Consider the following 14,509-nt stretch of genomic DNA (forward strand, 5'->3'; position numbering starts at 1 on the left):
GTTAGCATCTAAGTAGGCGACTAATTGATCTCCCTGTCATGTCGAAATGTACTGATTGATGATAAAAAAAGCAACATTGAGAAACTGTCTTAAATAGTTACACTATCATGTCATGTCAGATTAGTTCATTTTTCAGATGAGTTGGCGCCTGCACACACAGACGGAATATGGGCCGACGGCTTCACCAATACTCCAAGACGCCACACAAAAAAAAAAAAAAAGCCATAGCACAGTTTAATTTGGGCTGCAGAGAAAGAGCCAAATACTCCATGAAATGTTTTGTTCACAGTAGAATGTCAATTCTCTCCCGGTGTTGCATGTGTAAATCTGTGATGCAGGTACTTCTCCCTCAGCCCCTTATGACTCGAGTGGTTGCCTCATGCTCAAATTTGGCAAAAGTAAAAAGAAAAATCAATTATCTAATCTTCTAGCCTCGTAAGGGACAAGGAGCTGACAGAACCAATGCATCCTTTTTCACTTCACCCTGTTTTAAGGAATTGTGTTTGCTGTAATTTCATCATGCAAACCATGATCCATCAAATGTTTTTTTTTGGTGTTTTTAGTTATTAGACATGGAGATTAGACATAGACTCAAATCACATTAGATTAAAATCAATGACCATATTCAACACAGTGGAAAGATGTCTTCTTCACACTCCTAACAGGACCAGAGAAGCCTATGTGAAACACATTGTTAACATATGTATCTTTGCCCTTGACACCAGTTCCATTTAGAAAAGGACATCTTAATATGCTTAGGTTTCCATTTAAGGAAATACCCTCATATGTGTGTGAAAGCACACGTGTGTATGTGTGAGTGTCTTGAATGCGTGCATGCTAGTATCATGCCCGAGGGGGGTGGGGGGTTGCGGGGAAGGGGTGGGTTGTGGGGTGGGGGGGTTTGCTCTGGAGCCTTTCCAGTTGCTGATGCATTACAGGCAGATTGGCCCTCAAATCGGATTATTTGCTGTGGACTGACACCACACTGAGATGACATCTCCTTTAAAGTGGAGAGGGCCTCCACTCACACTCTGGCCACTACTTAAGCAGCAGCTTCAATATAATTCATTTATGTCCTGGATATGGCTTCAACCTTTTGAATAACGCAAGAGTACTGCATTTACCATTAGAGAAATGAATGTCACCTACATCTTACCGGGGTGCATCCTGTACTTTACCGATAAAAACAATATTTTCTAATGCTAGACGCCTCTGCCTTACTGTACAAGACTGTGTGTAAGATACCGGTGCCTCTGAGAGCCGGTTCTTCCTACAAGTATAGTAGGTGGAGACATATTGTAATATTTATGTTCTTTTGATGTACAATTAGCATGTCAGCTTCTAGAGTGGATCATCTAATCTGGTGCCACTTCAAGCTGCTTTAAAATAGATCCAGTATGCACCAGGTAATTTAGTGTCAGTTCTTTGTGCCTTTACCCCTCCTCTATCAGTTCGCTGCTTGTCATAAGGTTAGCGCGCTCTGTAATTGATACTAAATTTGTCATGATGTGGATAGCACAGTTCAAGTGGTGCAGCGTACCTAAGAGTCGCGTTGTTCCCAACCCCAGTTTGTCATTGCTGTGCTGCCACCAGTCCATGCATTAAATTAGGCGGCCATGCTCATTGACATGGAGTGTCTCTTCTCTACTTATCCTGCTTGCCTGATAAATAAAGTGTGTTTTCATTCGTTGCCCATGGTGCAGTCCCAAACAGAGAACAGAACAGAAACACAACAGATAAGCTCTGGTTATTTTTCTTGCTTTTCTTTTTTTTATCACCGCTAGAGAAAGTCATAAAAGTCAGTCTTTTGTGTACTGATGTGAAGTTAATCTGATTTTAATTTAATTATACGAGTTAGTTGCGGAGGGCACAGGCATTGGGGTGTTTGTTGTAAGAATGTTCTGACACTGGCGCAGGTATGGGGCAGCTAGCATGTTAATTAATGATGAAGATCCTGACAATATGCAGAGGCATGACAGCGTTAAGCCAGTCGGCTGCTGCTTCCTTTGCATATTAATAGATCCTTCATTATTATTTAATATGACAGCTGCTCCAAGGGCTACCATCAGACCTTGTCTCTGTTATTTGCTGTTTTGTGCTCCCCATGTGACAGTGCCATGCTATTCTCTATTTGTTGAAATGTTCCCTTTTTCTGTTCACCGACTGGTGTGGCTCTCTACATGCGGCCGTGATGCGCTGTTTGTTTTGTGCTCAGGAGGATTCTGACCGTGTGTCTATATGAGAGAAAGTGTCTGAATCTAAAGGTGACTTTGAAAGAATATATGAGGCTGGATTGTTTTGTTTGCATAGTAATGAATGCAGATTAGCGCTGAGTGGGATTGGTCTTGTTGACGTTTAGACTTCTAGTGGCTTAATAGACTTGTTGCTGGGCGCCAGCATCTCCCAGGCTACCTCATAACATCCACTGTATTGAGGTGTTTGTTATGTGGATATGACAATTGATCTGTTGAAATGAAACAATTATCAGAACAAAGATTTCGATTTATGTAGTTTGTCACTTAGTCAAACACAAGGGTGGAGGTTGCAGCAGAATGATAAATGAAAAATGGAAAAGTGATCATTTCACTGTAATACAAATCCACTTCTTACCTCAACATTTGATTAAAATCTATTGCTTTCTTCTGCGAGGATTAATTTACTTTTTTCTTTTGTTTAATTTTTTTTTTTTTTTTTTTTTTTTTACAGCTCAGTCCAGTTCACAAAAGAAAAAAAAGAAATGTTGAGGACACACAGGCCGCAGTGCAATAAACAACAGTGTTCTCACAGCCAAAGTTAGAGAGCATCAGAGAGCACCACTGCGGCACTCCTTTGAGCGGCACCTGATTTGTGGGGGGAATTTATCACACAAACAGCCCAGAGGTGATTTCAATATTTACTCGGCAGTCTGTTCTGCATACGTCTCATTTGGAAAACAGTTGACTCTTGCCCATTATACACAAATGAAGGCTGACCTTCAGACTGGGCAGAGGCCACATTCATTATGTGGAAAAGTATCACCTTCTTATGAGGCAATGGCTTTTTTTTTTTTTTTCCCCCTGCTCTGCCTATGCATATGGAACAGCAGCCAGGGCCCATTGCAAACGAGAGGGCCCTCGTTGACATGATGTATACTGTACGTCAATATGGTACTGATGTATTTTAAGATGCAAACAAGGCTTTAAATTATATGCACCTCCATGTCAGTGGCTCAGAGTGACTCTCGCCATCTGCCTATCAGCTGGGGATGAGAGGAGAGAGGGTGCCCAGGCTGGTATGTTCTTGTGTGCGTGTTTGTCAGTGCGCGCCTGTGCCTCTGTGTGCGTGCATGCTTGCATGTATCTATTAAAGCCACATGTTTGATTTCTACCTCTCCTTGTACTTGTGTCTCCCCTCAACTGCATGGCTAATAGCTGCTCTTGAGTCCCATCATGAAGACGTGACAGCTTAGCGATGATAAACGCAGACGTTGCCTTGTTCTGCATCAAACGTAAGGCAAACCTGCATATCAAGTATAAGCAGCCTCTGTGAAAGGGCAGGTGATATACCGTATTGTGGATATGAGTGATTCCGCTAATAGGTACATATCTTTTTCTCGCCATGCAGCTTTGATTTTTGTTGCTAGGGTTGGCAAGAAGAGTCGTGGGACTCTCCTGAGACACACCAGGCCTAGAGGAGCTTTACCACTATCTGTCCCTGCTGTTTGAGACCAGCCTCATGAATAAAGATTTCAGTCACGTTCAATACACCAGAACCCTGGAAGTACCACAATGACAAACCAGTGCTTTATGGTCTCTGCAGTGTGCTAAGCATATGTATGTCTATAATCTCAGACTTACTATATCAATCATATAAAGTCAGTTTTGATCGAGGCGGACGAGCATGTAAAATAATGCTATTGCAGTATATATTCAGAGGTGGCTGTGGAAATGGGAATGATTATTTAAAATGTGATGTCAATAGTCATTTAGTCTGCTCAAGAAGACAGCAGCGTTGAGCCTGAGAAGAATCCATTCAAATTCTCAAAAATATTTGACATGTCAGAAATTGATGGAAAATGAGAAAGTGATATGCATATTAAAGAATGTATTATAATGGTTGCATTGTATAAAACTGTACAAACATTTGTGTAGGTTACTGACTCTCAGACAGGATTTTATGGGCAGTTAAAAACTTAAAAATGCCTTTCAAACAAACACAATGAAATATGTTACAATCTGTCTTCATTTTTTTGTGATTTTTTTTTTAAATGTATTTTTATTTTTTATGCCTTTCTTTCGCTTGATAAGAGTTTAGAGCTCTTGTTGCCACCTCATTTTTTTCCCACCTCAAAAGTCCTTTAAACGTTTTTGAGAATGTATGGGGATGATGAATTTCATACATTGCTTCGTTTTTTTTTTTTTTTTATGGATCATATTCCTTAGTTAATTTTCATACACGGCCCTCTTAAGTACTGAATAAACTCAAAGCCATTTTCAAGTATCAAAGAATAAAATACTTGAACCCGTGGTACATTGTTTATAGTTTTCCATTCTGTGTGATGACTGGCCTTGACTCTCAGAAGAGCCCTCTTATTATGAAGCACTACAGTATATAGCTGTGAAGAATTTGAATACCAATGTTAGGCATTATTCTGTGTGATTCGGATATGATGAATACATTAGAAACACCCTCGCTAAGAGGTCTTTTAAGACACAGTTCTCGCTCTGTACATGTTGAACCTGTCTCACTTCCTGTTTCACTTTTTCTCTCCCTGAACCCTCCCGTGTCACCCTGTATCACCATGCCTCCCTTATATATATACGCATATGTTGTGCATTATAAGTTGTACACACAAAATGCTTGCATCATGTACTGTTATCTGGACTGCATCTATTCCCATCAAGGTAGAAATACATCAATATAGTGGCGAGGAATGCCAGAGTTGGTGAAACATTCATAAAAATCATATGCTGCCACACACACAGGGATCCATCCCATCAGCATGATAACCTGCTGTGAAGATATCCCCTGTCAGAAGATGAAAAACCAAGCCGTGATCTCATAGATGCTTATTCCGCATAGTGTATAAAATTATTCATTGTTTTATTATTTCAAAATTCCTCTTTCATTGTTTTTTTTTTTCCGTCAGGGCAGGTTTGTGAAAGGTTTTGCAGGTGCAGTGGCTCAGCCCCAGCAGACATGTAGCGGTCTGTAAGCGCTCTGTCTCCTCTGCCTCCTCTCTCCAGGCCTGACAGCAGCGGCGGCAGCAGCTGCCAACGCAGCCATCGCAGAGGCCATGAAGGTCAAGAAGATCAAGCTGGAGGCGATGAGCAGCTACCACGGCAACGCCAACCACCATGGGGCCGACGGAGAGAATGGAGACCTCAGCTCCAGCGTCGGTGAGGATGCCCTTCACGCACACACACACACTGTCACAAACACACCCATACTCTCATAAATGCTTGCTGCAAACTATTGTTTGTGCCTGTAGAGACAAAGAGACAAACACACATTAAGACTCACACCTCTTCCATCACCACACAATCATCTTATCTTTTAATAATAGATGGACAGAGAAATGTTTAAACATTGACAGTATAATTTGCATCTCACTCTGCATCTGCACCAGAATGCATATAATACTGAATACAGACAAATGCAGATTTGCTCATGACAGTCATGATTTTTCAAAAACATCCCAAACCTTTATTTAAAATTATTTTGCAGAAGAATTCATTTCAAGTGAATCTCGTGACTTGAATCTCGTGAGTTACGAACATTAAAATTGATCAAGTTTCATTTGCACCACCTACGGGCAGAATACCATCAAGTTGTAGCTAGCAGTGAGCGCGTGCACTCATCGACTAAATTTGATTTCAGCTGCAGTCCATGCGTTGAAGAGTTGTGGCAGTTTACGTCCAATAGACCGTGCCTACAAGAAACACAACCAATTATAACAAAATGAAAGTATCATTTTTTTTTTTTTTTTTTGTGGGCTTGCACAGATATTAAATGACGAACTTTGAATTTGCATGTTGACCCACATCTGCATCAAAATACAAATAATGACTGACAAATAATGCAGATTTTAGATGAAAATTAAGAAGTTTTAGGAAGACTGAATTTCCAGTGAGTCAGACTTAGGGCCACTGAGTAATGGCCGTAACATTTTTTGTAAGTTTCAAGTTTCTGTAGCACTCCCTAAAGGTAGAATAACATCACATTTTGCAGGTTTGCTGAGAGTGAATGTGTGTAGCTTTCGCCTACATGACCAAAGACTAAAACCTATTTACCAGAGGTAACAACTGATCCTGTACATATAGCTCGTCCTAAATGCTTTTTTGTTTAAAAAATAGTGAAATATTGTTTTTGTTCACTTTATATGCAGTGTGAATATTAACTCTGGTAAGGTAAGTTTTGTTTTCTCTTGAAGTGTTACACTTTTGTTTTAGAAGGAAAAAAAAAACGTTCTTAATAGCTAAGTGAAACTGTGAACTGTTTCCCAAAGCTATCAGCTTTTAACAAGGTCTAATTGAATTGCTGTGAGAGCACTGGTTTTTTTCACTATGTGCCATTTCAATTAATTATTAGCCCTAAAATGCAGAAGGATTTTCGTAATATCACACAGAACCACTTAGTGTATTAAAGAGAAAGATAATGTATGTTAGTGCGGATTCATGAGCCCATTCCAAATTATAGACCAAATGTAATCCCTGTAGCTTTGGTTGCTAAATGGAGGTTTTGATTCATTTACAGTAATAAATGGCTCGACTCCTGAATACATTTCAACAGTAATACTTGACACCATGGAGCTTATGGCGTGCGGGATGAAAACAGGATGTGTTTCTAAGCAGATTTAACAATGCAAAATGCATAAAGTGTGAGGTCATCACTCTGAGAGAATGGAGTGTGTAAAAAAGAGAATACGAGCATACGAGGTCACGGAAATAAAGATAAATGTGAGTACCAACTGCAAGGCTATGGCAATGGAGCTAATAAGAAACTGTTTTATCTTTTTACAATTTAAATTGTAACCTTGAGCCCACAGCCAGCCACACAGGCTCCCGGTAGAATCATAATTCTGGCAAGGGGTAGCAGCTCTAGGTGTGGGTGCATGGGCCACAGCATTAGCTCTCTGAGTGAAATATATGGCAGTGACGCCTCTCGGCCCCATCCACAATCAATTGGATTCTTTTCCTTTAATATTTACTCGCAGCGATGAGATGCTCGTCTGCATGGTGATGAACAGTCTGCCACTGGCGTTTGAAGGTGACCTGTCAGTGAGTATGGACAAATCTCTCGCTCGCAGAAATGTAGAAAATAAATCATTAGGGGCAGGCAGTCAGACAGGGGCCTCTCTCTCTCCCTCACTCTCCTCGGATTTAAATCAGCTCAGATTTATGATTTGAATTAATGCTTCGTTTGGTCAAAGGAATGGTTGCAGAGACAAATGATGTTTGGTACTGAAACCATCCTAATATTGATTACTGGGTGTCGCAGCAATCTCTTGTTTATATCAAGCACTCTCCTGTGACAGGGTGGCCACCAGGAGTCATCCTGATAATACGCTGGAGAAATATGGCCCGCTCTGCACTGCAGGGCCATGAAACACAGCTAGCAGTGTGCTGTCTTCTTCATCTAGCCCCAGGCTTACACTCACATGTTTATTTTTAATGGAAGCATTTTGTAATTTTGCAAAAATATGAAGACTGACTTAAAAGAAAGCATGATTACAAGGTTATTTAACATTCCAAAAGTGTCTCACTCTGGCCTGTTTTCACAAACTATTTCGGACTCCGAATGCCTAATATGTCCAGCTTTCAAGCCTATTATCCAATAGCAATCTAAACTTATAAATCACTTGACTGATATAGCGTGGAGTGGGCAGGAGGAGAACTGTATTTGGCTGTAGCTTTGTTGGGACTGGACTGGCTGTGGCTCATAGCACTGACTGAGGGTATGACTTCATGCTGTTTTTTAGACCACAGCTGCTCTCAGGAAATGGACTGGAGTTTTTATAATCATCCAGCTTAAACTAAGACTCACACAAGCGGATGTGTTTACTTACACAAATGATGTTACCAACCATGATAGGAATTGATATGATAATGAGCGTGCCTCTCATAATACCACTAAGGACGTAGATCCATTTAATCAGAGAGAGCTACTACATAAACCCATTGAAAATAAAAAATAAAAACCCTCCTCAGGTTAAAATACAGGTGCCTCATCTCAGTGTTTGTCAGAAGCATATCTTGTATTGTGAAGTGCTTAAAGCAAAGCACCGCAGAGACAGCCAGTGAAGGACACTCTGTTCTGTTTGTAGAGTTGGATTGCCCGTCGCTGTCTTTGTGTTGATGTAAACTGAACAGGCTAATGTTTCTGCCTCGCATTAAATATTCATCACAATTAGACCTTCCTGTTTGCATCAATGTTATTAATTATAAGGGAAAAAACAGCCAGTTCAACTCTCAGCCAAAATAACCAAACATCCTGAGTGAGGGGAGAGAAGGGAAACAGGTATTTTTTGTAGGAGTACATGGAGAGAGAGACAGATGAAAAGATGGACATATAATGACATAAAAATGTATAGAGACCGAATGAGTGGTGTGTGGGGGCGTCTTTCTTTGATTTTTTTTTTTTTTTTTTTCTTACACTCTTTAGTTGGGTAGACAGGGCCCTCTCAAAGCACAATGTGGATTGTTCCTGCGCCTCTCAGGAAATGCCACAATTACAGATCACAAACCAAGCAAAACACGTGTGGCGCGGGGCCTTGAGGGGGATAAACAGCCCGCCATTCCCTCCCAGTGCACTGACCCCAGCCACAACCTTCATTACTGGGAGAGAAAATATTGTCAGCTGCCCACTAACAAACACCTGCCAATTTCAAGAGAAGGAATTGCTTTTTTTTCAGCTGCAGAAGGAAAATAAAGTGTTTCTTAGAAAAAACCGTTAGAAAAACAGTGGGAAGAAAGGATAAGGCAGCGTTCACCCCTGTCCTCTTTTCTCTGTCTCCTTTCTTCTCTGTCTCACTTACTTCCCTGTGTTTCACCCTCTGTCTCTCTTTGGCCACTGGGTGCTGCCCTGCCACTCATCTGACTCCTCACCACACAACTCTAATGGAGCTGAAATCTTGTTTGTAATTAGATATGGGAATTCCATTGTCATCGGCCAGATGATGCCACGACATGCCAACCGAACAACTCGCCGACAGACAGCGCCACAGGAAAAAGAAGACGCACACTAACACTAACTATCAGACGTTAGCTGTACGTTTTAACTATATCCTAATAACTGAGCTGTGTAAACAGTTACATTCTGCAGCATTACTTCAAAAACCTGAAAGCCCTTTGTCTCGCATCTGTGGCTTCAGTCCAGGCTGCCTGCGCCCAACAGGGAGTGGGGGAGCCACATGCTAGGCTGAGGCTGGACGGGTGGTGACAGGTACCTGGAGTGTTGCCTGACTGAGAGTTGAGAGGAAGAGGTTCTGGGTGAGATGATGAGGAAGCATCATTCTCTCTCTTCCCAGGGTCATCAGGCTAATTTCTGCGAGCCCCACCCTCACGCTTGCATGTTTGCATGTGTGTGAGTGTGCGTACGTGAGTGTGTGTGTGTGCATGCTCGCGTGAGAGAGAATGAGGGGGCCTTGGCCCCTGAGAGCGCTCTGTGAGGAGACCACAGCTGTACACTCCCAGCAGCTAATTGGTCCTTATCTAGCTGTCCCATTCATCTTCATTTTTTACCAATTACTGAGCATTATCTGTGTTCTCAGTTGGGTATGGGACTTAATCCTTTTTGGTTAAGCTGGTGCTACAGCTTGCAAATTTCAAATGGAGGAAGGGGGGTGGGGGGGTGGGGGGGAAGAGAGAGAAAGGTGGAGGGGAAGGGGAGAGGGGGGCAAAAGTCATAGCAAAAACAAACTGAAACTTCCCATCATCCCTCACTGACAGGAAACAATCAATAAACAATGACATCACACAAAGGAGGGAGGAAAAAAATGGAAGAGATCAATTATTGGCGTTATAATTCAAGTCCTTGTTTGCAAACGTTGCAGCCTCATTGATTAGGCTGGTCCTGTTGCACTCACCATTATTGAGTTGTTAAAACCATATTTTCTCATCATCAGTGGTTTTGCGTTGGCGGCCACACAGATAACAACGCTTTAAGGGGCGTCATTAATTATTCAAGATGTATTCATTTTAAAGCACAGCAAGCCCAAATCATCTTGTTTACTCTACAAACAATACATGTATAGTACATTGCTCATCCAGAAGGTACATCAAGACGCCGCAATCTGGGACAGTTAGCCTTAATTTTCTGAGATCAATGCATAACTAGGCTCCTCTCTATATGGGGTCCGTGCTTGGCCATGCTGCAGAGCTGAGTGGAGTCAGCCTGGAGACCATGCACTAATTACTGGAGTGTTTACTGCTCTGCTGGATAGCATTTGTACCATTTTGGATCATATCAGTGAGTAAATGTTCTTTGCGCTAGACCGATAAATAAGACATTAAGATGACAGTGTGTATGAATGAAATTACAGTGGAAAAAATGATAGTCATCAATTATAGAATAAACGCACGTCTAAAATGGGTAAAATTAACAGCCCAACACATATGTATACTAACAGAACCTAGAGGCATGCATGTCAGCAAACACAGACAGTCATGCACACAAAGGCAGGACACATATAGAGACACTGCTTCTGCACTTTGATAGGGATCTGTTTGGTCACACTCTCTGCGCCAGCTGTCAGCCCAGCTCCACTGCGGCGATTTAATTAGTCTGTTTATGTCCTTTCTAATAATAAAGCTCTCTGGGTGGAAGGACACATCCAACTAGCTAGCTGCGCTCTCTCCAACCTGCTAGCTGCACTAGTGCTGGTGGCCCAGCGCAGCTAAATGTGGGCCATGATGGAGGATGGTGGCTACTTCCTGCTCCTCTAGACAGAACATTGGCCCTCAGGCTCAGATCTAGTATCACCCCCTACTCAATCCTAACCTTAACCATTAGGGGATAAAGCACATACTGACCTGATATGAGTGTCTAGGGGCAACTTCATCCATCTTCCTCTCTAGCTCTCTTGTGGGAGCCTTTGTCAGTCGAAGCTCTTGAGAGAGACTAGATTGTAGCCATAGGCTGAATAGAATTCATTTCACGAACATACCAACACCTCTGTCATTGTAACGCACTATTGTTTCATCTGATTTATGCCATTACAATGTGGTTTGTTTTGATTTTCTTTCGTGTGCTATCGAGGCTGAACTGGACAAAATAGGGTCCATTTAAGCTGCCAGTGTTTGGGATAAAGGGGGGGAGTAGTGGCGGTAACTGAGTCAGACACACTGAGCTAGACAGAGAGTAGCAGAACAGACAGACAGCCTTCCAGCCTGAGTGAAGAGCTTGATGGGTCTCTGTCTCTCTCTTGGGCTTTAGCCCTCACCATCTCTCTATTAGTCTGCCAGGCTCATGGGAGCCAGGTGACAGATAAGTGAAGAACGACACACACATTTTAATAGACATTTCAAAAGATAAACCTGATAATGATTTCTCTTTTTAATGAAGTCTAATGTCCTCGTTCTAATTCCAGTTGCGTCGGCTGTTAAGCATCAGCGTAATACTTGAATATGCATGATTGGGAAATTGTGAGGCACACTGATGTAGCTACAAAATACACGAACGCAGACAACTGCAGAAATAGATTACAATAACTCGGGGAATTGATTAAACATTATTTCTGTAATGATCCATATCAAGTTCTATCATCTTTGAGTGGCAGCGGAGTTGCAGCGTTATAGAGAGGAGGAGACGCGAGGAGAGGCAACACGCTACACAAACCTCATGTCACGGAAATATTTGTTTGATTGTCTCTTGTGGTTAGTTCACAATAGCAGGAGCAGAGCTATAAAAAACAACTGACCAGTCGAGTTGTCATCCCTCATCAACATTAGGCCTCATTCTTCATTAATTGGATAGATTAATTTGGAGCGCTTTGATGTGGGGGTGATGCATGCGTTCGGCTGTCCCCTCCTCACTATTCTCTGTCAGGTTGAATTTAGCCAGGGAAGGGGCTGACCTTTGAAAGTGAAGAGACAACACAATTTGAAAAGACAATGTCACTTGGTGTAAATGTGATACGTGTAATAAATGACATTCAACCTTTCAGTGATGATGAGCTTTCGCAGGTTGGAGTAATGTGAAATATACACAGCGTGTAATTGCATAGATTGCGGAGCAGTTTTCACATACACATCTACGATGGTGCAGCATTAAAGCCTGGATATCATGTGCTCTCATTTCACTATGATTACTGTCTAAGAGGACACATTAGCATAGAGTAATAATATTACTGTGTACACAATAACAGTAATGACAATACAGAGATGACGACAAGAAAATGACAATCTCTTTTACTGTGATTATTCTGCAAAAATGTTCCACTGCTCGACTGTGCAGCAATCAGGGGGAGAATCAAAGAGCATTTTGTGGTGATAGAAGTAGTTGGTTCTGTTCCACAAAAACACTCTGTCGGTTGCCTGAAACGGGAGGTGTTTCTTCTCAATTATGATATGGGAACCTTCATCCAAATAGAGCTATCAGCCATACTGAGCCCAGACATCTTCGCCATCACACAGCCGCTCCTCTGGGACCAAGATAAAGAGGGAGAGAGCAAGCAAGTTCAAACAATGTTAAGGAATTTCACAATCTCAGCATGTCCTTCACAGTGTGAACAAACAGAGGAAGGCATTTCAGGATAAATTGTGTTTAGAATCCCTAAGAAAATATTCACACCAACAAAATAATTGAAATAACCTCAACAAAGTGTTTTTTTCTTTATTTAATCTGCGTACATAGATGTAATTAAATCCAAACTAACTACATTTTCCTGGACTGTTGTGATATAAAATTCACATTAGAGTCAGATACATCACACAGTTCACCTTGAACTCATTAGCACTGCAACTATAAACTATACACTACATTACTGATTTTCTCTCACGAGGTGATTGTAATGTGTAATGGAGGAAGTGAGAGCGCAGGAGGTAGTGATGCTAATTTTGTAATTAAAACGGATGATCTGATGACCACATGCAAACTGATCCCCCTCCGCACCACCACCACCCTTTCTTCCAACAAAGTGATATGACGACAGAGTGGGCCGTGATTGATAACGCTCGTCAATATATTTCATTTCAGGAGCCTTAGTCAAATGACAACTGGTTGTCATTGACTGAAAGCAATCTTTTTAAAAGGGGAGCCTTTGCTAAGTATCAGATGAAAATGATTCCTCTGTCTGCTTGGGTGTCACTGTCTGTAGGAGCTTTATTGATTGGGCTTGAATATATTGCACCCGCAGTAGTAACAGCTGCTAGTAATATCTCTCCTCTCCTTCTGCTCTCCTCTTCTGCTCACAGCACTCTCCGTGCCACGGCTTATTGTCAGTGATCGGATGTTGGTGCTCTCACACCGATGTTGTGTATTTATCAAGAGTGATGTGTGACAAATGTAAAGTGAGCCTGGTTCTGACCCAAATTACAGAAGCGAATGCTGTTTGTTAATGTGTCCTGAAGGCCTGGCTGTACTGGCCACCCCCAGCCATATGCATGATTGCATTAACTAAACCCACCATTGTCTCCCCCGCTCTATACGCTCAGTGTTATCAAGCACAAGGATGTTGGCATTGGTTGGTAAAGGTCATTTACTGTAATGAGATTTGCCACATGCAAGCATATGGCTTGATTATTGCCCTGTTCGTTAACATTTTCAGCAAAGAGACAAATAGACAGCTAAAACGGGGGCTAGCGCGGGTGGGGGGTGGGGGCGATGGCGATGGCGAAACGTGTTTAGCATTTTCTCTTCAAAGATAGGAAGAACTTTTTTTCACAACAGATCTGTCACGGAGATGATTGATCTTTCAATTTCATAAGGAATGCGTGCCATTAGAGCTGAGGATTTAAATTATCCTATAAAAGTTGCCTGCCTTAGATTTTATACACTTAAAGGACAAACACCTCTGTCTGTCTCCTCCATAATTTCTACCACATGTTACACTCCAGTGGTTTGGGTAGGAAAGCAATTATGTTACCTCATCAAACCAGAAATGTTTTCTTATCATGGTTTCTCTTACATTATGTTACATTAGGCATCTTGGCAGGAAAATCTTTGCCCACCCGAATCATTGGAAAGTGTATCTCTTTATCCTGGCATGCGAAACACATTTTGTTTGTTGATGAGAATGGGCTTGAAATGTATCCAGTCATCATTGCTCTTGGAACGTAAAGCATATTGTTTGCATGTGTTTTTATGTCTGGCCGGCTCCATGCGTGTACGCACCTATACACAATTATCTCTACTGTATCACAGTCTGAGTGTGTACCCATATGTTTTCATGTTTACCTCTCCTTGTTACGGCGAGATGTATTCTTTTTATGTGACTGTTTGTGTGTGTGTGTGCATATATGTGAGTTTTGCGGCAGGTATTTAACAAAGACAAGATGTTTGCTTTATTATCAACATTAACTGCGTAAAC

The 14,509-nt window shown here is 41.7% G+C and overlaps 1 protein-coding gene across 9 annotated transcripts in view; it reads left to right on the forward strand.

The window, feature by feature from the left end:
• The window catches only part of LOC111218395 (dachshund homolog 1-like), a 109,675-nt gene that overhangs the window by 68,796 nt on the left and 26,370 nt on the right, over positions 1–14,509 (forward strand). For all 9 annotated transcript variants that reach the window (XM_022740678.1, XM_022740680.1, XM_022740683.1 and 6 more), the window contains one exon: positions 5,226–5,378. In XM_022740678.1, the coding sequence (XP_022596399.1) occupies positions 5,226–5,378 (153 nt within the window). The remainder of the gene's footprint in view (positions 1–5,225; positions 5,379–14,509) is intronic.

Source organism: Seriola dumerili, unplaced genomic scaffold, assembly GCF_002260705.1.
Source record: "Seriola dumerili isolate Sdu_G_001 unplaced genomic scaffold, Sdu_1.0 BDQW01000052.1, whole genome shotgun sequence".
Lineage (NCBI taxonomy): Eukaryota > Metazoa > Chordata > Actinopteri > Carangiformes > Carangidae > Seriola > Seriola dumerili.